General features: G+C 37.9%; 1 protein-coding gene across 3 annotated transcripts in view; it reads right to left on the minus strand.

Annotated features, from left to right (window-relative positions):
* Nucleotides 1-23,484, minus strand: part of LOC150102443 (2-oxoadipate dehydrogenase complex component E1) — a 481,556-nt gene that overhangs the window by 198,847 nt on the left and 259,225 nt on the right. For 2 of the 3 annotated variants that reach the window (XM_090399362.1, XM_090399363.1), the window contains exon 13: nt 13,122-13,223. The exons of the other annotated variant lie outside the window; for it this stretch is intronic. In XM_090399362.1, the coding sequence (XP_090255488.1) occupies nt 13,122-13,223 (102 nt within the window). The remainder of the gene's footprint in view (nt 1-13,121; nt 13,224-23,484) is intronic. 3 annotated transcript variants of the gene reach the window in all.

Genomic DNA, 23,484 nt, shown 5'->3' on the forward strand with positions numbered 1-23,484 from the left:
ATATTGTCAGATCATAAATTAAAGACTTCTAAGGCACTACTATCACTACTACGACCCCACCCCCCCCCCCCCCCACCCCCCCCCCCCCCCACCCCCCCCCCCCCCCACCCCCCCCCCCCCCCACCCCCCCCCCCCCCCACCCCCCCCCCCCCCCACCCCCCCCCCCCCCCACCCCCCCCCCCCCCCACCCCCCCCCCCCCCCACCCCCCCCCCCCCCCACCCCCCCCCCCCCCCACCCCCCCCCCCCCCCACCCCCCCCCCCCCCCACCCCCCCCCCCCCCCACCCCCCCCCCCCCCCACCCCCCCCCCCCCCCACCCCCCCCCCCCCCCACCCCCCCCCCCCCCCACCCCCCCCCCCCCCCACCCCCCCCCCCCCCCACCCCCCCCCCCCCCCACCCCCCCCCCCCCCCACCCCCCCCCCCCCCCACCCCCCCCCCCCCCCACCCCCCCCCCCCCCCACCCCCCCCCCCCCCCACCCCCCCCCCCCCCCACCCCCCCCCCCCCCCACCCCCCCCCCCCCCCACCCCCCCCCCCCCCCACCCCCCCCCCCCCCCAATTGCATGATCATTTGAGTTCAGCTCCGAACTTTTTCCAAAACATCATAACAGGAGATAAATCTTGGATGTATTGTTATTTTATTTATTTATTTGTTATGATCCCAATACAAAGATTCAGAGTTCAGAATGGAAAACAACCAATTCACCTAGGCTCAATAGGACTGATGATTTCAAATGCAAAATCCTCAGTCTTGTTGATTGTTTTTTTTTTTCTTTTGACCTTCAAGGGGGTTGTGCAGGCAGAGTTTGATGCAAGTTGTTCCATAAATGTTCCAGTACTCCTTTATAATACTCAAAGCAATCTGAATATTATAAAGGAGAGTGGAATATTTGTGGAATGACTTGCTTCAATAAAGACCACAGCACTGGACAAATGGTTTCATGCTGCATCATAACAATGCTGCATGATGATTTAGCATTTTGTGACTTCTGGCTCTTTGCAAAGTTGAAATTTGATGATGAAAGGAAAGAATTTTGCATCAATACAAGAAACTGAAGCAGCCAAAACATGCACCTAAAAGAACTAAAGAAAGATGATTTCCAGAATTGTTTCAAAAAAATGGTTGGAATGGGACTAACATGCATGGCAAGCCAAGGAGAATACTTTGAAGAAGCTTAATCTCTAAACGTGTGGACAGACTTATGTGTTCGTCGAACATGTTGTTTATTATTTTAACGGTATAATAGAACACAGAAACTAAGTAAATAATTAATTTATTAACTTGATGCTGATATTTCGATATCAGCATCAACCCCACCCCAAATCTCAACAAATATGGCTGTATTAACTTGCCGAAGATTTGGGAGACAGTCATATTAAGGAAAAACTAGCACTTTTCTAGGACTCTAGCAATATATGATAGCGTTTTTTTTTTTTTTTTTTTTTTTTTTTTTTTTTTTTTTTTTTTTTTTTCAGATAGAGGGCGCCAAAATCAGGACTCTAGTCTTTGTGTTGCTGCTACAATTTTGTTAATGTACACCATGTTGTTTTAGTCTCGCGTATTGTGACAAACAGTGTTTTTGTGCTCTGAAGATGCTGGTTATAATACCAGAGAAATATCAGCATCAAGTTAATAAATTAATTATTTACTTAGTTTCTGTGTTCTATTATACCGTTAAAATAATAAACAACAAGCTTAATCTCTATTCGTATTTAGTTCAATAAACACCAAATTTTATTATTCACCATACCTTTTGATCAGACCTTGGATTTATTTCAATATTTAATTTGCCATCTCAACTAAAAATTATGCTTAAATGGCTGAAATGTTTTATGTGTTCTATAAGTTCTCCATAGAGAGTGCAATTGATGTTTTCTAAGTTACTACCTATTTCCACACTTTTTATCTTTATATTTCTGATTTTCATACCAAATTTGTCACAGCAGTTATTCCATTTGGTTAAGTCTTGAAGACTCATACTCTGTTTATTCAGGAATACATTATCTGCATGAAGTAAAGGGCTGAATTGAATATTTCTGATTTTCATATCAAGTTTAATGTTACTTTTATTCATAATGCAATCCATATACATAGTGAATAACAGTGGGGATGGCATAAAATTGGTATTAGGCAAGGCATCCTTGCCTAATACCAAATTTTACAAACTCCTGTCTTGTATAGTATTAAATTTTATAACTTTAGATAAGTATACCTTCTTTGTATAATGTTCCATTTCTCTTCCACTTTAGGTATCAGACCAGTCAAACATGCCATTTACTAGTTATTAGGCACATATTTTCTGTATAACTCTTAATTTCCATTATTATCAAATTTGTTTTTTTCTCACATTTTGTAGTGTTTGTTTTAATTTCTATTGCAGAGTTTTAACTATCTAATGGTTTCCAGCTCTTGTTTTGAATGTATAATTTAAAACTATGCCATCCTGTTCTGTTTAAATATCCAAAATATTTGCATTAAGTGACTATTTTTCATTCATTTTTTGAAGTTAATTTTAATTCAAATTAACTTTCTTCAAGTTAATTAACATTAACTTGAATTTAATAAGTTAGTTGTTGTTAATGTTAATTAACATTAACAATAACTAACATTAGACATATCTGCAAGGAGATGTGTTTTGCATTATAGGAGATGCTGAGATAGGAGAGTTGGTAGCTTGCTCCACCTTTGCAAGGAGTTTCCCTGGTGTTGTACCACCTTACCCCAGTCCTGAAGATACTTTCATGTGCAAACTTTGTTTGCTCACACTTGGATAACCAGTTTACTATATTATTATTATTATTATTATCAATTTTTATGTCTAACTTCTTATCTTTTAGTTCTGTTTTCATTCTTCCCTTAGATTTATTATATTATCATCATCAATTAGTTGTCTAACTTCTTATATTTTTAGTTCTGTTTTCATTCTTCCCTAAGAATAATGAAATTAATTCCTCTCTTTATTTCATTTTCTTTTGTAGCATTACTGCAGTACATTATTACACATATAAGTTTCTTTGTATGGATATGGATAATATGAAACTGGGTTTTAATTGGTTGGAGATTTCTTACAGAGATGTAACCTACTAGTTCTGCCGACTTGAATTTTGGCTTTGTCTGGGCACACAAAAAGCAACAAACAGCTTAAAACATAACCGAATGCTAAATATTATCAAAATTCAAATGAAACATTACACCAAACGCATGATGCGAGTATGTTAGCAATCACTGTCATACAGGTGCATTCTATAATTGGCTGCAAAGTGAAACTCTGATGTGTTGAGTGATCTTATGAGTGTTTTCTATATGTCACCAAGGATCATCCCTTGGTTTCTGTTAAGGCTGCCTCTTGAACGGATCACTAATGCAGCTTCTTTGATGTTGCTGGTATGAAAGTCTTCTTCTAAGTACAGCATAGCACTTTTATCCCATTCAATGTTGTGATTGGTATTAGAAAAATGGGGAGCTAAGACCAAACCTTCCAGATAACAAAGTTGTTTTCAACCTCTTGGACCACAACTTAACACCTACAGAAGTCAGCATCCATAAAAAAAGTTTTAACTTTGCAGTTGCTCCGGTGTTTATTCTGAAAGTAGATATTATGTGCAGCATGGAGAAGGCACTTCATTCTTTACCTGAACTAGTTGTTAATAATTTGAGATTGAAGACTGCAATCATCCTCTCATCTTCACGACCACTGAACAAGAACATCACCCCTTCAGAAAAAAGAGCACTAACCAATTTAAAGAAAAACAAAGATATAATTATCCTCAAGGCAGACAAAAGAAACTATACCATCATTTTAAATACCAGAGATTATACACCAAAGATCTCAGTATTGCTCTCAGACACATCCACTTATTGTGAATTAGACTAAGACCCCACTTGGACAAACCACACAGAAACAAACATCCTTCTACGCAACATGGACAATTGGCCAAAAGATCTTAAAAAGAAATTGAAGTCATTACATCCGTTAACTCCAAGATTATATGGTTCACCGAAAGTTCACAAAACCGGGATACCTCTTCATCCAATAGTGGATGGGATAAATTCCCAAGCTTGCTTACTATCAAAACATCTAGCTCATCTTCTAAAAGCACATATTCATAATACAGACACATATATCAGAAATACATAACATTTCATTGAAAAGCTAAGAAATATCGCAATATCAGGAACAGACATTCTTGCTAGCCTAGATGTAGTGTCTTTGTTTACCACTGTCCCAGTGAATGAGGTCATAACCATCACAGACAATCTATTTCCTCAAGATATTGCTCAACTTTATAGACATTGCCTCAATTCAAATTACTTCAAATGGAATGGGAAGATCTATAAACAACTATCAGGTCTTGTGATGGGTAGTCCTCTATCTCCTCCATGTGCAGACTTATTAATGGAAGAGTCTGAAAAAGATGTCTTGTCATATATGTCAAAAACCATCAGTATGGTGGCGATACGTTGATGACATTTTCATCATATGGAAACATAGTGAAGCAGAACTATTTAATTACTTAACTTCAATAAACTCATTTCATCAAAAAATCAAGTTTACCTAAGAACTCAAAAGGGAAAGAAAATTATTGTTTCTAGACGCATTAATCACAAAACAAATGGATGGCAATATTAATCTAAAGGCTTACCGCAGGCCGACCCACGCTGGCCGTTACCTGCATTTTTCTTCATCGCACCATATTTCACATAAGTTGAGTACTATACATATACTGAAAAACAGGGAAATTTGTATCATAAGAGATGACAAAGTTTTAACAGACAAATTAGATCTCATCTTCAAAACTTTAACAAACAATAGTTATCCAAAAAAATTGATAAAAAAGATTCTTTTCTCCAACCCCTCCCAACAGCAAACCCAAGAAACTCACTACAGGTCTTCTATTTCCATTCCTTTTTCTGGCACAGTTTCATAAAAAATTGCAAAACTGCTAAGACCTCACGAGATCTGAGTGTCCTTCAAATCAATAAAGACAGCAACTTGTTACGGTCACCAAAGGACAAGATTGCTTTCTATAAACATCCTGGAGTTTACAATATTCCTTGTTCTTGTGGTTTAAATTATATAGGACAAACTTCTAGAAGTTTAGAGATAAGGAAAAAAAGAACACATCGAGGACGTTAACAACAACAACAACAGAGAAGACAATTCCGGTTTAGCTCTCCATTTTCCTAATACCAATCACAACATCGAATGGGATAAAAGTACCATGCTGTACTTAGAAGAAGACTTTCATACCCGCAACATCAAAGAAGCTGCATTAGTGATCCGTTCAAGAGGCAGCCTTAACAGAAACCAAGGGATGATCCTTGGGGACATATAGAAAACACTCATAAGATCACTCAACACATTGGAGTTCCACTTTGCAGCCAATTATAGAACACACCTGTATAACAATGACTACTAACATACACGCTTCATGCATTTGGTGTAATGTTTCACTTGAATTTTGATAATATTTAGCATTCGGTTATGTTTTAACCTGATATTTTAGCTTGTTTCTGTTATGGTTTAAGCTGTTTTGTTGCTTTTTGTGTGCTCAGATGAAGCCAACAGTCAAGTCGGTGAAACAAGTAGGCTACATCTCTGTAAAAAATCTCTGACCAATTAAAACCCAGTTTTATATGTTTCTTTGTATAATATTCAGTGGTCGAAAATAACATTATCATATCCATATATAAATGTTTTCAATAAGCTTTACTATCTGTTTTTATTTTTCTTTTCACTGTTATATTTTGAATATCCTATATACAGGGTGTCCCAAAATTCACGCAAGATTTAAATTTAGTGCCATTTGTGCGGTAAAGTGTTGCCAACGAGAAAAAAAAGACAGCGTGACAGCTGACAGTTCAGGGTTATTAAAAATGACCACACACAGCGAAGAGAGTTCGTTGAATGGATTATGGAACAACAACAAGTGGATGCTTATTTTTCAAACAAAATCATCCTCAGCGATGAGGCTCATTTTCATCTTGATGGCTTCGTTAATCGACAAAATTGTCGCATTTGAGGTTCAGAAAATCCACGAGTGATTGTTGAGAAACAAATGCATCCACAACGTGTCACTGTTTGGTGCGGATTTTAGGCTGGAGGCATCATCGGTCCATTCTTCTTCGAAAATGCGGCTGGTAAGGCAATAACAGTTAATGGTGCTCGCTATCACGACATGATAATCCAGTTTATTGTGCCTAAATTGCAAGATATGGATGTGGGCGACATGTGGTTTTAACAAGACGGTGCCACATGCCATACAGCCCGAGAAACAATTCAATTACTGCATGAGTCATTTCCTGGTCGTGTAATTTCCCATTTTGGTGATTAGAATTGGCCACCCAGATCATGTGACTTAACGCATTGGACTTTTTTCTTTGGGATTTTTTTGAAGTCTAAGGTTTATGCCAACAAGCCCACGACCACCCACGCCTTGAAGGATAAAATTGAGTGCTGTATCAACGAAATTCAGCCACATTTATGCAAAACGGTCATGGAAAATTGCGACAAAAGAGTGCGTATGTGCCAGCAAAGCCGTGGAGGCCATTTACCCGATATGCTATTCCAAGCATAACCCTATACTGTATACTTTATGAATCAATAAGAAATTACAATTTTTAATTAAAAACCTCTGTTTTCTATCAAAATTACTTCTTGCGTGAATTTTGGGACACCCTGTGTTATCAACTACTTTATGTAAATCCATAAAGCTCACAAAAACTGGAACATTCTAGTCTGTTTTATAAAAGTGTAGCATCTGTGAGAAATTTTCCGATTTAAAATCTGGTTATTCAGATTTTTAATTTTATCTGCCATCAGCTGTTGGCAGATAAACCCATCTCTACAATTAATTCAAAATATTATTATTATTCCTGATTTCCATGGAGTCATAAGACTAATTGTGATAGGTTTACCTTAGAAAATACAGTCTATCATGCATTCCTTAAACTCATCGACCATTTGCACCATCACCACCCTTGCAGGCAATGCATTCCATGTTTCTATCACTCTCCATGAAAAAAAACTTATATCTTACTTTTTTTTACTTACTTCTTTAGTTCCTTTTACTATTTTCAGAGATCTTCTTCCTCACACCTTTCCCCTCGTTGCACCATATGAAAAAATCTCTCCAGCCTCAATCCCTTTCAACAGCCTAAATGTCTCAATTATATCCCTGCTTCACATTTGTCTTTTATCCAAAAAACTGTAATCTGCACACTTTCAGTCTATCCTCATACAAAAACATGGTAAGTACAGCTGGAGGTTTAATGTAGTGAAAGAGCACTGAGAAAGGATTACAAATACTATTTAATTCTTCCAACATTTTGCTGCACCCTCTTCAACGTTACTTCATCCCATCTAAATCAGAGTAACTAGATCTTAGCACAGTAATCTGGATGTGGTCCGATCCCAGCTTTATACAATGGAAGTGCTCCCTTTTACCTCTGCTGGTCAATGTCTTCCTCAATATTGCAGCATTTCTCTGGGCTGTCTTCACAACCTTTTCAATATGTCCTTTGAACTTCAAATTATCTACAATCACCCAAAGATCTCTTGCTTTCTGCACTTCTTCCAGTAAAACATGTCCAAGTGGGTATCAAGCTGTTGGAAGTTTATTTTCCACTTGGTTAGACTATGATAAATTTAGTTTAATCCTTTATCCAAGTGTAGGCAAACAAAGTTTGTGCCTGAAGTAGTTCAGGACTGAGGCAACTCGTAGTAAAGGTGGACCAAGATCTCATCACTCCATGTCTCAGTATCTCCCATAATGCAAAGCACATCTCCTTGCAGACATTAAGGGAAAGGCCACTACTCAGACCGGTTCTGACGTTTATTGAGGTCTTGTCAGCGGGAGGCAGACCCAGAAGTGGATCTTAGTATCACCACTTCTGGGCCTGCCTCCCACTGACGAGACCTCAATAAAGGTCAAAACCAGTCTGGGTAGTGGCCCTTCCCTTAATGCATAGCTTTATACAAGTCAGCAAGGAGATGTGTTTTGCATTATGGGAGATACTGAGACAAGGAGTGATGAGAGCTTGGTCCAATTTTACTATGAGTTGCCTCAGTCCTGAACTACTTCAGGCGCAAACTTTGTTTGCCTACACTTGGATAAAGGATTAAACTAAATTTATTATGGGTATCAAGCATCCCATCTGTGAATATCAAATTTCAAAATCTTACATTTAGCTACCTTTTGTTAGCTAAATAATAATCAAATAATAATCAAATCAAATATCTCTTAGATACCTTGAAATATTTTGTTACCTCAAGAAAATTGACTACAAAACTCATACTATTTCAGACAACAATATATAATGTTAGGGTTAGGGACCATGACATGCAGAACTTTTTTGCTGTACTTTCCTCCCAAGGTGCCAATTAAAATCACAATAGTTGTGGACTAGCTATTCTGTGATGGCTAATGATAAAGGCAAGCTTCCCGCTAGCTAGTCTTCAATTTATTTAGTACTAAGTGGTTGCATCTACTCCCATTGAGGAATAAAAAGACAATTTTTGTTGTTGTTGTTTTTAACATTTAGCTGCATTAAATTGATATCCTTCATTTACCCACCTTTCCAGTTTATTCAAATCCTCTTCAAGAGCCGAATATTATCACTATTACTAATAATCCTCCAGAGCTACACATTATCTGCAAATAACTGAATATCTCCCTGTAGTCTAGTGACAATATTGCTAACAGAAAGAATGAAAAATAACTGTCCCAGCATTGAGCCCTGTGGAAGTCTGTAACCTTCCTACTCCTTGATACTAATCCTAGATATACAACTCTCTGATATCTATCAGCCAGTTACCAATCCATTCCACTGATATCCAGACCCATATTCTGCAACTTAAATACCAGCTATCTTTTAAAGTGTCACCGTAATCAGCATTCATTTTGATACAATTATAGACCACTGCCATGTTTAGAATAATTACTTTAATTTCCCAATGTTTGACCCTTCATATTTAAGTCATCATCTGGAGTACACACACAGTTTTTATAAATTAAACAGCATGCCAAATGACACTAATTTGATCAACTATTATTCTACAGGCCTGACTTGTATTAAAAAAATAAAATAAATTAATAAAAAACTACATCAAAGCTATATCCCATTTTCACATGGTCAGAGAACAAATTCATATTAGCTTTTAATACAACAGTGGTGTCCTAACTGATAATTTAATAAGTGTTTGTTATATTAAAGCTAAGATTCTGGAGTACTATACAATCCTAATTACAATTTATAATAACCTCTTATAACAAAAGGTTGTGTGAAAAGAATGTATGCCATCCATATTCTTGGAATTTTTAGACAATTATAGATGAGATTAGGGTGGTTGATTAGTATCTCACAGGACTCCTTAAATTTGCACTCATACCAAATTTGGTGTAATGTAATGAACAGGATCCTTTCCAGTCAATTCTGTGTAGAGTACCCAGGGCATGATCAGAAATGCCAAATTTACCATAATTATTAAATTTAATGTGCTGTTTATGTTCCTTTTTTCGAAATTGTGTCCAGTTTCACCTATATAAAGCAGTCACAGGTGCATGGAAAAATAAAAATACACACATAAAATCTTAATGCCACCTTTAAACCTCCTACAAAATTAAAGAACTATTCAACTCCAAGGATCCTCCTCCCCACCTCCTTTCCTTTGCTCACCCTGAGTATATGCACCTCAATGCACCTCTAACCTGCCTTATATAGGCCAAACTGGATACACACATACTTAAATGGCACGAACGAATTGAAAGGTGATAAATTTTTTATGAGAGAGGACTTGAAAGTATTGTTAAAGGTAGCGAAAGAAAAGAGTGACAGAGTTAGAATGGTGAGTCTGTTACTGCGGTATCACAGAGAGGAGTTTAGAAGGAGGGCCATAATCGCAAATGATATTATGCGCAGGTTATGCGGACGGTGTGGTGTGGAATTTGTGGACGTGTGGAATGAGTTTGATGGGCGAAAGGACTTATACAAGATGGATGGCCTGCATTTGAATGGACTTGGTGTGCAGAGACTGGAAAAAGTGTTGCTGAATGAAGTGAAAATGGATGTGCAGAACCAGGGAAACTAGAACTACCAAGGAGGGGGGGAAGTGGATATCCAGACATGAGTGAGACAGTTGAGTGTAAAAATGTATATAATATACCTGAGCCAGCAACAAGGACAAAAAATGGGAATGGGACATTTAGAATAACGCATCAAGATAGGGGTGGGACAAAGGGAACACTGCAATTCATGTACACTAATGCCAGGAGTATTAGGAACAAGAAGGAAGAATTTTTGGCCTTGATTGGCTCTTCCTGGCCACAGGTTATTGGCATTAGTGAAACATGGCTGACGGAAGGTGATATAGTTAGTGGGATAGAATGTGTAGGTTATAGTACGTTTAGGAGGGACAGAGAGAATAAAATTGGGGGAGGGGTGTTATTGATGATAGCTGATGAACTGCAGCCAAGGAGAATTGAAGTATTGCAGGATAGTGAAAGGAGCTCATTTGAGGCTATTTGGTGTGAGATTGATACTGGCAGAATAAAATATACAGTTGGGTGCTGCTATAGACCAGGTGATGGAATAGATGGTGGAGATAGTATGCATAAGCAAATAGAAGAAATGAGTGGAAGGAGGGTAATTATTATGGGGGATTTCAACTATGGTAACATTGATTGGAAGGAGGAGAGGACACATGTGAGGAAGGAAATGGATTTTATTCAATTATTAAGGGATAACTATCTGAAACAGCATGTAATTGAAAATACTAGGGGTGTGAGAGTGCTTGACCTGGTAATAGTATCTGAGAATTTGACTGTAATGAATATGACCATGTTGCCACCTATTGGTGAGAGTGATCATAAGGTCTTGACCTGGGAGGTGGCTAAAGGTGTGAAATTTGTGATTAAGACAGGGTATATGTGGAATTACCGTGCTGGCAAGTATGACAAGCTTAGGAGATTGCTTGGATCAGTGCCATGGTATGTACAACTGCAAGGGCTGGACGTCGATAGAGCATGGGAAGTGATCAAAGAGCATTTACAGGAGGTTATGGCTGATTGTATACCTAAGGTCCGAATAGTGAAACAAGGAGGGGTTAAATGGATGAATAACACCATTAAGCTTGAGCTGCAAAAAAAGAAACAACTATGGAGGGAATTTAAAGAAAGGGGTGACCTGCAGGCACACGAAAGGTATAAAGTACAGGCCAGAAGGGTAACGAGTGTGGTAAAAACAGCAAAACCCGATTATGAAAGGAAACTAGCTATGCAAGCAAAAGAGAATCCCAAACAGTTCTTTCAATATGATGCAAGCAAGAAAAAAACTGCACATGGCAAAATGATTTTAAGGAATGACGATGGTAAAGAGTTCACTGAACCAGTCGATATAGTGGAGTTACTGAGCGCGCACTTTGCAAAAGTATATCATCCAGGTGGTGACGTTGAAAAAATGAAGGAACCATTAGTTTATATGGGAATTGTGATGAATGAAGTGGAGGTGAATAGTCTATTAAAGAACCTTAATGTGAATACATCTGTGGGATTGGATGGTATACTGGCACGGGTCTTGCATGAAGCGGCTAATGAATTATCAGTGCCCTTGACCATGTTGTTTAATCTGAGTCTCAGGTCTGGCTTAGTCCCGAAGGCGTGGAAAGAGGGGAAAATAGTTTCACTGCATAAAGGAGGATCCAAGACTATGGTTGCAAAGTACCAACCGATCAGCATATCAGGAGTCGTTGTCAAGGTCTTGGAGAAAGTAGTTAAGGGAAAAATACAGGAATGGATTGATGAAAATGAGATACTGTACAGAGGACAGCATGGCTTTGTGAAGGGTAGATCATGCCTCAGTAACTTGCTCAAGTTTTATAACAAGGTGACGGCTGAACTGGATAAGGGAAATGGGTTTATGGTGATACTGCTGGACCTGGCAAAGGCGTTTGACAGGATACCACATGGAATTCTAATCCGTAAACTACAACATATGGGAATGGATATAGGTTTGGTGAGATGGATAGCTGGGTGGTTGATGGAGAGATATCAAAGAGTAGTTTATTCAGGAGTAGAGTCCAAAAAACGGCCTGTGACTAGTGGTGTGCCACAGGGTTCTGTTCTTGGACCACTGCTGTTTAATCTATTCATTAACGATATAGGGAAGGGTCTAAGTGGGACAGTTCATTTGTTCGCTGATGATGCAAAGTTGGGTAGGGCGATAGTGAATGCAGAAGATGTCAAAGTCTTGCAAGATGACTTAGATAGATTGGAGTTCTGGACTAAGGAGAATGGATGTCAATTTAATGTGACAAAATGTAAGGTTATGCATTTCGGAGTGAAAAGATTAGCAGCAGTATACCACATAGGTGGAACTGTACTCCAAGAGACTGATGAGGCCAGGGACTTGGGAGTGTTAGTGGATAGGGAGATGAAGTTTAGGGGGCACATTGCAAAAGTAGCTAAATCAGCTCATCAACTCACTTGGTTGTTGAAAAATACCTTGACGAGCAGAGAAAAACAAGTTATTGTACCTCTGTACCGAGCCCTGATAAGACCTCATCTCAACTACTGTGCCCAGATTTGGTCACCTTGGTTCCTTCTTGATGGGGAGGAGGTTGAGAGGATCCAGAGGCGAGTGACTAAGATGATAGCAGGTCTATGGAATGAACCATATGAGAACAGGTTGAAGATTTGTGGGTTGCAGAAACTAGTTGATAGGCGGAAAAGGGGAGATATGATTGAGACATTCAAATTGCTAAAAGGATTCTATAGGATTAATTCAGATGATATTTTTGAGATCAGGACTGGTGGTGGGAGAACTAGGGGACACCCATGGAAGCTGGGCAAGAGCATGGTTAGCAGGGGTGTTAGAGCTGGGTTCTTTACTTTTAGAGTGGTAAATGAGTGGAATAAGCTGCCACAGTCTGTTGTGGGTGCTATGACAGTGAGCGAGTTCAAGGCAAGGTATGATAGATACTGTGAGAATGTTGAACAGCTGTGTGAACATGATGTTTAGGGCCTCCCTCGATGAGTCTAAGGACTCCTGGAGTAGCCCGTGGTAATAATAATAATAATAATAATAATAATAATAATAATATACGGCTTTACTGAAGTCATCTTACCTTTGGTTTATAAGAGCCAATCTGCTTAAAATTGTCATTTAAAAAGCCCAAGTAGTCATTCTTAACATCATTTGTATCTTCTTTAGTCCACACTCCTTCATTCTAAAAAGTAAATATAAACAACACACACATATATATATATATATATATATATATATATATAATAGCACTAAATTACAGTAAGAAAAATTCAGCATAGGATTCACTAAATGGTCAAAGCTAGATAATAGTCTCTACAGAGCCTGTAAAGAATGCAAAGAACTTACCAGAACTTACTGAATATGTATATATTCAGATCCAATATATAATCCTCACCAACCAAAGATGCATCCTTGTTTGTTTGTTAAATTAGATGGTAGGCTACAGTAAATTTCTTTCGGCATAAGTAATTTCTTTCAGCATTGTGCCTGTTGAACTTTGGTTAGAACTTATCAATTTGTTTTAGTGAGAGTCCACTTGTGTATCAACTATTATGTATCAACTTGGATACTCTTGATGTATTAAATTACATATAAACCATGATGATCAGATATCATGGAACTGTACTTGGTTATATATTAAGGTGCCTGCTGTTTTCATCAGAAAATCAGGTGTGATTGATCAAAGGTCATACAGCACCATACCAAAGGTTACAACAGCACACAATTTTTTAATAAATATCAATAAAAAGATAAATTAGTAAATAATAAGTTATGTACAAGAAATTAAGTTAAGCAATGCAGTATCTACGTATAAACAGAATTTATAATCGAATCTGTTTGTATAAATTAATGCTCTGTAAAAGTTAAAAACATCAAGCACTTTGCTTGAATCTAATAACCTGAGTGCAGGTGGCTTGGACAGATAAGTAAAAATTTCATTCCTCTCATGTGAAGTGTTGGCACTCCACCAGAAAATGACAAATGGTGAGATGCATGTTGCATTTTTCACACACTGGTGGTTCAACGCTCAGAAAATAAGAATATGTAAGATGACTGTGACCTATGCAGAGCCTAGCAAGAACAACTTCCTCTCTTTTGTTTCTACATTGACTAGACTGCCAATGTTTAATTTCAAGCTTAATCTCATGCAGTTTGTGTCAGTGCTTCTTGTCATATACATGAATACCTTGTATAGTGCGGTTTTGAATGATGCGGGTTTTGGTTTAACGTGGTTTTTATTATTACACTTATCATTATTACACTAACATTGTCAAGCTGACCGGCGACTCCTGGGCACCACAAGTGACAGTCAAGAGCCATGTTTATGCAGTAGTTATTCGACTGGCTCTCACGTAGACACGTTCTTTCCCTGCGGCATTTTATTATTTACGTTAATATTAATATTTAATATTTTATTATTATTTAAGTATGAGTGAAAAGAGACAAAACAAAGAAGTTGGAGTAACAAAAAAAAACGCAAGTGGTTGACATTAGAGAAGAAACTTGAAATTATAAAATGTCACGAGAATGGCGCTTCGTTTGCTAAAATAGCAGGTGAGAATTCAATGAATGATCCTCTGTATGAACAATTATTCAGAGCAAAGAAAAGATTAAACCACATGGAATGAGCACCGCTTCTTATATGTCAAAAGTGATCACGAGAAATCGATCTTCTACAATGGAAAATATGGAACATCTTCTAATGATCTGGATTGAAGATTGTAATCAGAAAAAGATTCCTTTGAGTCAAATGATAATCCAGGCCAAAGCAACAAGTCTATATGACAAAATAAAAGAAAATGAAAGCGAAAATGAAGAAGGTACAACCAGTGAAACTTTTATAGCAAGTCGCAGGTGGTTCCACAGTTTCAAAAAACGTATGGGACTCCATAATGTAAGAATCCAAGATGAAAGCGCAAGTGCTGGCACTAAAACTGCAGAATTATTTCCTAATGAATTGAAGGAGCTTACTGAGAAGGAAGGCTACACAGATGATCAAATTTTTAACGGTGACAAGACTGGTTGTTCTGGAAAAGAATGCCATCACACACATTTCTGGCAGAGAAGGAAAAAACACAAGCTGGGTATAAAGTGTCAAAAGACTGATCGACACTTTTACTAGGAGGTAATGCATCAGGTGATTTAAAATTGAAGCCACTGCTAGTGTACAGAGTGGAAAACCCAAGAGCTTTTAAGGGTTTTACAAAGAACAATTTACCTGTTCATTGGCATTCGAATAAAAAAGCATGGGTGACTCGTTCAATTTTTGAAGACTGGTTTAAAAACTTGTTTTTGCCCTGAAGTTAAAAGCTATTGTAAAAATAATGATATTCCTTTCAAAATTTTGCTTTTATAAGACAATGCGCCAGGCCATCCAACTCTATTGACTGACTTAGATGAAAATGTCAAGATTCATTTTTTCCCTCCAAACACAACATCAATTCTGCAGCCAATGGATCAAGAAGTTATCTCCACTTTCAAGGCTTACTATTTAAGATAATCTTTTGCTTAAGCTATTAAAGCTGCAGCAGAAGAAGATTCTTGGACTTTGAGTGAATTTTGGAAGGAATTTAACATAAAAGATGCCATTCAAAATATTCATGAATCTTGGCAAGAGGTGACTCAAAGCAACATGACAACCGTATGGCATACTATCTTGCCGCATTGTTCAAAGGACTTTGTTTGCAACACAGAAAGAGGAAATCTCAACAGAAATTGTGTAGATGGGCAAAGGTCTTGGTTTTACAAGTTTAGATTGTAACAATGTGAACAAATGTATTGATTCTCATTCAAATGATCTGGATGATGAAACCCTTTTGGAGTTGGAACAACAACGAGCTTATGAAGCAGAAGAAGACGAAGATGACCCTACTGATGTCATGGTTGAAGAATTTTCCTTTTCTGACCTTACAACTTTTGTGAGAAAAATGGACGAAGCTTCCGACTTTCTCATAAATGCCGACCCAAATTTGGAAAGAAGCATCAAAGTGAGACAAAGTCTGAATAATGCCATCAATACTTGAAGAGACAAAAGAAGACAAGGATGGTTCAACGAACACTAAAAGACTACTCTGTAAAAAGTAAATTACTGTATGCTAAAATTGAAGCAATATTTGTTTTGTTTCCTACAACTTTTACATCAGTTTAAAAGGATTTTATTTGTTATTTAGTTAATAAAAATGAAAATTGTTTTCATTTGTAAACATTTTTATTATCCTAAATTTTTGTAATAAACAAATTAAATTGAAAACCTTTATAAATAGACCTCGAACAACGTGGTTTTGCATAGTGTGGATGCTTCTTGGAGCCAATTAACCGTGCTATACAAGGTATTCCTATAGTCTACATGTGGCACTGTCAAACAGTACACTGAAAAAGGGCGAGCAGTTGCAGAAGCTACATCTGTGTTTTCATTTTCTCTTAATTCCAATATAGCTGGGATTCCAGCATAACCAAGCATCAACATCAAGGGTCTCATTTTGTACGCAGCTGTAAAACCTCACAAAGCACTGGATGTGAATTATACACAGGAGAGGCAGTGGCCTGTAAAGAACTCAATGAGTTAGTATATATTACACACTTTTGGTAGCGTTTTTCATTTATATGCACAAGTGCATTTTGAATGGAATGCAGCTTTCCTGTATAATTACTGCAATCAAGAGAGAGATCTGATTGGATATAGTAATGTTAGGAAACAGAAATACAGGTATCACATCATTAACTACCAGTAAAAAGGGACAAGTGGGCTGCTCTATGTGCATTAAACAATTGCAGGTAGACAGATGATGGAATATGAGATTTCTGTAGTTGGCAAAGTGAGAGATTGCAGGATAGAATGCAAACCTACTATAGTGGAATGCTGTTATGTTTGGTACTGGTAATGTTATCTACATTCATGCCAATAGCTTGCATAATCTCTTTAGCACACATACCATAGGGACAAATGGCATTCTGACATATAAGATATTGAGCTTCCCAATGAAGAGAAAAGATACTAGTGAATGTAGGATGCTCTGGATGAGACTATTTTTCAGACATAGTTAAGAGACAACAGTTTTCATCTAAGTAATAGAACAGGTTCATATGTTTCAACATAACTACTTTCAATGGACAATGTGGGGAAAAAAAAAAAAACTATCTTTGTATACCCTGGTGATGTATAGGGCCCAATCATTGGAATATGTCCTCCCTAGGAGAACTGTAAACCTGGGACACATAATCAGGCTTTGATGGTGATAAAGGCAGAACAAGGACATCGATCAGCACCCATTCTGTCAAGGACAGAGTGTGAAGGATAATAATGCTTTTTTTTTTTTTTTTTTTTTTTTTTGCACTTTTCTCTAAGTTGATGAATGTGTATAATGAATGTAAGCTTTCTGTCAAAGATAAGTCCCAAGAACTTGCCTCTGGTGCTACTGGAATAATAGTTTGTCCCATTCTTAATTCAAGAACAGCAGAAGTGTACACAGACACTTTTATCTGCTGAATACCTGAACCTATTACTAAGACCCCACTGAAACACGTGATCAACTGCTTGCTAAAGTTGTCCTTAATTTCCCTCATGTTACAAGAGTGATAGTTAATCGTGAAGTCATCAAGTGAAAGGAAGCTGTTCAGTGATTGAGTTAAATTTGATAGAAAAAAAATATCACACTTAAGATAGAAGATTGGAGAACGCCCAGTTCTTGATGATGTGGCCAATACAGTGTACTTCCCACTTGGACTTGGAAGACTTGACAAGACAGAAAGTTTAATAAAAACAGACGATGTCCCTCTAAGACCTGGATTATAGAGGTCTTTTAATATACCATATCTCCAGGATGTGTCATATGCTATTTCCATGTCAAAGAATACTGAAACCAGATGTTCTTGTTTCAGGAATGCATCTCTTATACATGTTTCTAAATGGACCAAATGGGCCAGTGATCATTGGACCATTTGTTGATTCACGTTGAAAGCCACACATTGTGTATTGGAGATCGTTGCTTTCTAAATACTACAGAATTCCTGTACAACATTTTTTCTACAAAGACAAAAACAGCTGGTAAGAGCAATAGGATGATAATTGCTTGCTTGCATTGGATCCTTTCCTGGTTTAGGATGGCAATGACAATTGTCTTATGCCAAGAATTCGGAAACTCTTCTTTTGTAAGTATTCTGTTATATAGTAAGAGAAGGATATCTATAGAAGATGATGGAAGATGTTTCATCATCTCATAATCAATGTCATCAGGACCTACTGCACCAGGGTGAGGTAGTAAAAGAGTAAATAGTTCTTAGTTCCATTGAGGAATTAAGAACTATGTTCTTAGTTCCTCAATGGCTGATTGTACGACTCTAACCCACAGGTACAAAGAGCTTAACTGCTGTTTCTCTTGTTGCTCTTTCAATATTAAAAAATCAGAAGGATATGAAGCTGTTCCTGAGATTCAGGAAAAATTTTCCTCTAAGTGTCTGCAATAGCTTTGGGATCAGCAACAATACATCCATTATGCTTCAAGATGGATAAGCAGTAAGTTCTGTATCTACCTTTCATTTTCCTGCATTTTATCCCATACAATTTTTGCATTGATCGTTTGATTAATCAATGATGTAACCAGATTGTTTTTGACCCTGATATCTCACAATGTACTTTGGCCAGAGCACGTTTAAAAGCTAAAGCTTGTTGTGGAAGAGTAGCTGTGGGCACTGTGGGTTCCACAAGGAGTTGGACAGAGTTGAAATCAAGATGATGTTTTTAGAATTGTGGCTGCTGCATGGACAATACAATAAACCCCTTGCTCTGTTTCAGAAATGAGAAACAAAATGCATTCCAGGCAGGCATCTGGCTGACTGCTTCAACATCAAATTTTGCTAGATGGGCAAAAGTATTCCAAGTCAGCCTAGTCCATTTTCCATATGAAGATCAGTTTAGAAGATAGTTTCTGCAAAAAAACCAAAAAACAAAAAAATGATTGCTTCCAAAGACATTCTCTTTGACATCCTGCAGGGAAAGATAATAAAATCAACTGCAAAATACAAGTGAGCAGGCAAATGGAAGAAGGTACTGACTTCATTATTAATAAGAGAGAGGTCATGATTGTCGAGCATTCACTTAATGATGTAACCTCATCAGTTCGTGTTGGCACTACCCCAGGGTGTTGTGTTCATTAAGATCACCCATGAGAAGTATGGGCTGAGGCAGCTGCAATATAAGATTATCAAGTTCCAGCTCATTTAACTCATAATCTGGTGGCAAATACACTACTTGAAAAGAATTCAACGGACACCATAGTATGAGGAACAAACAGCCATTGTTCCCACCTTAATAAGATGTAGGACTTCCTTTTAATGTGATGACTGCATCAAACCAACAGGGCATATTTTCCACAAATGTACAATAGCGATCAATGGGAATTTTGGACCATTCTTCCTGTAAGCATGTAATGAGGTCCTGGACTGTTGTAAGGAAGATCTCCCTTGATCTCACCCGATACTCCGATTCATCCCACAAATGTTCCATAGGTTGAGATCAGAGTCCTGTGTGGAGGTCAGTCAAGTGTAATTACATTCATATCCATAAACCATGCAGTTACAGCCACACCCATTCATCTGTTAGTTAGAGGGTGTAATTTGTCGCTCCATAACACAGCTTTCTAAGATTCCACATACCACTGCATATGCTCTTTGCACTGCTGAAGAGGAAGCTGCATGCTGGTTTAGGTAATGTGGGGATTGCATATTGCAGTCCTACCATAGAAAACTATGTTGTGAGCCTCGGTTCTGAATGATTTTTTTCTTCTGTAGATTCATGTTCCAATCGATGCCTGGAATGCATTTAAGGTGTCAGCTGATGAATGGAGATTTTTACATATTATCCCTCATTATTATCATCATCATTATTATTATTACGTGACACCTCTAGGGAGTCCTAAGATTCATCGAGGGAGGCCATCTACTCTACAGCTCTGTCTACACCCAATTCTCCAACAATCTCCAACCATGTAAACAGCTCTGTCTACACCAACGCCATCTACTGCCCACCAGAAGTAGTATTTTCACAATCACAAACATCCATGCCCATGGCGGGATTCGAACCCACAGCCTTTTGGCTGGAGAGCGAATATGCTAACCACTCGGCCAACTAAGCCAGCAGCTTGGCTGAGTGGTTAGCGTATCTGCTAACAAACTCTGTTAGTTCTCTTCTCACAGCCATTTCACAGCACCCTACGGTCATATTTGGTGAGTTTGGTGGGTCATCCACTGTGGATAGCACTTGCAGTTGACTCCATGCACTTCCATCTCAGTATGGTATCACTGATTTTGACCTGGGATAGCCCAATTTGCCAATAATTTGCAGAACAGATAGGCCTGCAACATGGCACCCTATCATAATGCCTCTTTCAAACTCTGTTAGTTCCCTTTTCACAGCCATTTCACCCAGATACAGTTGCAGTGACTTAGGAGCACCATATTCCTCCAATTTATACTGGCCACAAACACATCACTTGTTACATGGCATGATGCACCTTGCCTGTGGAGGTGTCCATTGACTTCTTTCCAAGCAGTGTATATTGTATATAAAAAAAAAAAACGTGTAAAAAAAAGTTATCAATGATTCAAAAGCACACTTTATAAAAATGAAATGCAATAAACTTGCCTCCTGCTCAACTGGCAATCAAGCCTTCTGGTCCCTTACTAAAGGCCTGTTGGGTGTAACTTCTGTCCTTCTGTTAAGTCGTCACTTTTCCTAAAATAATTTACTTTCTTTATGAATTTACCTCTCTACAATAACTACAAGACTTACAAAATTTCCCTGACTCTAATATCTGTATCACTTCTTACGTGTTCATTCTATAAGGAAAGCAAATTCTATATCTCTTGCAGGTTCCTAATTTTACTCACGTGCTTACCCTGACTGTTAAAGGTTATTCCTTGCTAAAAGAAACGAATCCTCTAATTTCTTTCTGGGGCCGTCTCCTCTTAAGAAATTGACAAATTTATTTTTTAAAGCTGTGCTAGCCAATATCTTAGAATAGAGGGGACTCTTATTCAGGGAGACTTTTCCAGATTTTTGGTGCACATAGGTGAATCAATTTAGTGCTTAAACTCATAAATTAAACGCTTGACTGTGGCTAAGTAAATTCTGGTTTGCAGTTGTACCTCTATAACAACATGTTATACCTTTCTCTCAATTCCCCCCCCCCCCCACTATGGTTCAGATTAATGAGTGGTAGTTTTGATTCATATCACAGGCAAAACTCAAGTATAGAAGAAAAAACATATTTATTGGAATCTAAAGACATATACACTTAGACCAATCTCACTTTCAATTAGTTCAATGACATGCTAAATCAAACTGTATCAAACTGATTAATATTTTAATGCATGAACAATAAATCCTTCTTTTAAGTTAGAGATTAAACACGCATAATATACACATTATACACTTCTAATCAATATTCTACCTACTATGTTAGTCTTGCACATTAAACTAGTCACAATCATCTATAATCATTCCAGACAATTTGTTTTATGGACATTAGCCACTGCTAAATAATCACTTAAAGTTCTTAAATATTGTTCATACTCGATTATTACACTATAATGTTCTTTCCCTTTACTGACTGGGTAATTATACAACAAAATCTGTACTTTACCATTTCTTGGGGCAGGATCTCCAGGTCCATCTGAACTGTCCTTCTTTGTTTGAATTACCTCTCGATACTTCCATAAGCCTGCGTCCACATGGTGGGTCACTATGGTCATCAGATTAAGCTATGCTCTGCAGCTGGCATTGTTCCCACGTCAATTCTGGATCTGTTTCAGACCATCCTCGTTTCTACTGCCGGTTCATAGGATACGTCCGCGATATTATTCCGTCGGAACTTTCAGTGAAGGAGTGAAGACAGCATATGCCGACATCTCACGCTTTAGTACCAGCAGAAATTCAGACATCGAAGGGAAAGGCGCACCGTCCGATATCGTACTATTGCCAAGAAACACCATCAGGAACTTCCGGTCCACAGGAGAAGTCGAATCATCATCCAGCAAAATAGGCAAAAAAAGCCCTGAGAAAGGGGTGCAAACCCTTTTTATTCTCCCATCACTTCCCCCCTTTTTAGCACCCTGTTACTAGCTGTAATAGCACCCTCTTACTTTCTGTGATCTTTTCCCACCCACCATTCTTTCGTCCACGGGAATTTCGGCACATCACATGATCTCGAGCAGAGTCTTCCGGGAAACGAACGTGCGTTGCTTTCCAAGACTGCCAATGCCTCAGGCCCGCCCATGAGCTTTGGACTATTGTTTACATCTAATTTACCATTCATTGTATACATGACGCATTCATATAATACTAATTTATACACAAAGTTCTTTACATGGTATTACAATTCTACTAAAAGGAGGTAATTCTATTTCTATTTACAGTTAGTACTTTATTTCTTCTGCTCGAGTACAAGTTTTTTTCTCTTAGCTGATTTTTCTGACTTGTTAAATCCTGAATGAATTGTTTCTTTTTAAAATTCTTCATTCAGAATGTAACACTTCCAAGTGTGTGTGTGTGTTTAAATCCTGAATGAATTGTTTCTTTTTAAAATTCTTCATTCAGGATGTAACACTTCCAAGTGTGTGTGTGTGTGTGTGTGTGTGTGTGTGTGTGTGTGTGGAGTGGGGGAGGGGTCAAAAAAAAGAAAAAAAATTGATATTGCTCATATTTTTAAAGTACTTCTTATAGAAACTTCTTTAATTGAAGAAGCAAAGTAACTGTTGATAATTCATGCCATCTGTAATTACAAGAAATGAAATTATTTTAATATACTGTGCCTCCAATACGGTATGCATTATTTTGTTTCTTTAAATTCTCTCTCCAGATGAAAGTGGAAATGATGGGCAATAATAATCTTTGAAATGACAATTCAGTACAAATATTTCATATAATTTATCTGCTCTTAGTCCATTCAGAGAGAGAGAGAGAGAGAGAGAGAGAGAGAGAGAGAGAGAGAACTAAAAATTTACTTAAGTTTTGCTCGGGGTATAGTTTGATGAATAACACAGTATGGTTTATTTACTTGCTCTATGAATTTTTTCATTATAATATTTGTTTAACTAAGTTGAACTCAATGTATAAATTTATTATTATTATTTGATCTTCATGGAGTCTGAGACTCATCATGGGAGGTACATGTTACTGCACACAATGCTCATCCAACCATGCCTTAAATTGATTCAATGTGTCTATACCCACAACACACTCAGCAGGCAATGCATTCCACTCACCAACCACTCTCATGCAAAGAATCTACTCCTCACTCCTCTGCTCACCCCCTCCTTATACAGTTTCCAGCGATGACCTCTTGTCCTCCTCCTCTCCCATTCTATGAAAAATCTCCATGTCGACACAATAACAACTCCTGACTAGCTTATATGCAGTGGTGAGCTATGGAAATTTTAACAAAGGG

Source organism: Typopeltis vanoorti, chromosome 10 (genome assembly GCF_054136105.1).
Source record: "Typopeltis vanoorti isolate ZY-2024b chromosome 10, IOZ_Tvanoo_1.0, whole genome shotgun sequence".
NCBI lineage: Eukaryota > Metazoa > Arthropoda > Arachnida > Uropygi > Thelyphonidae > Typopeltis > Typopeltis vanoorti.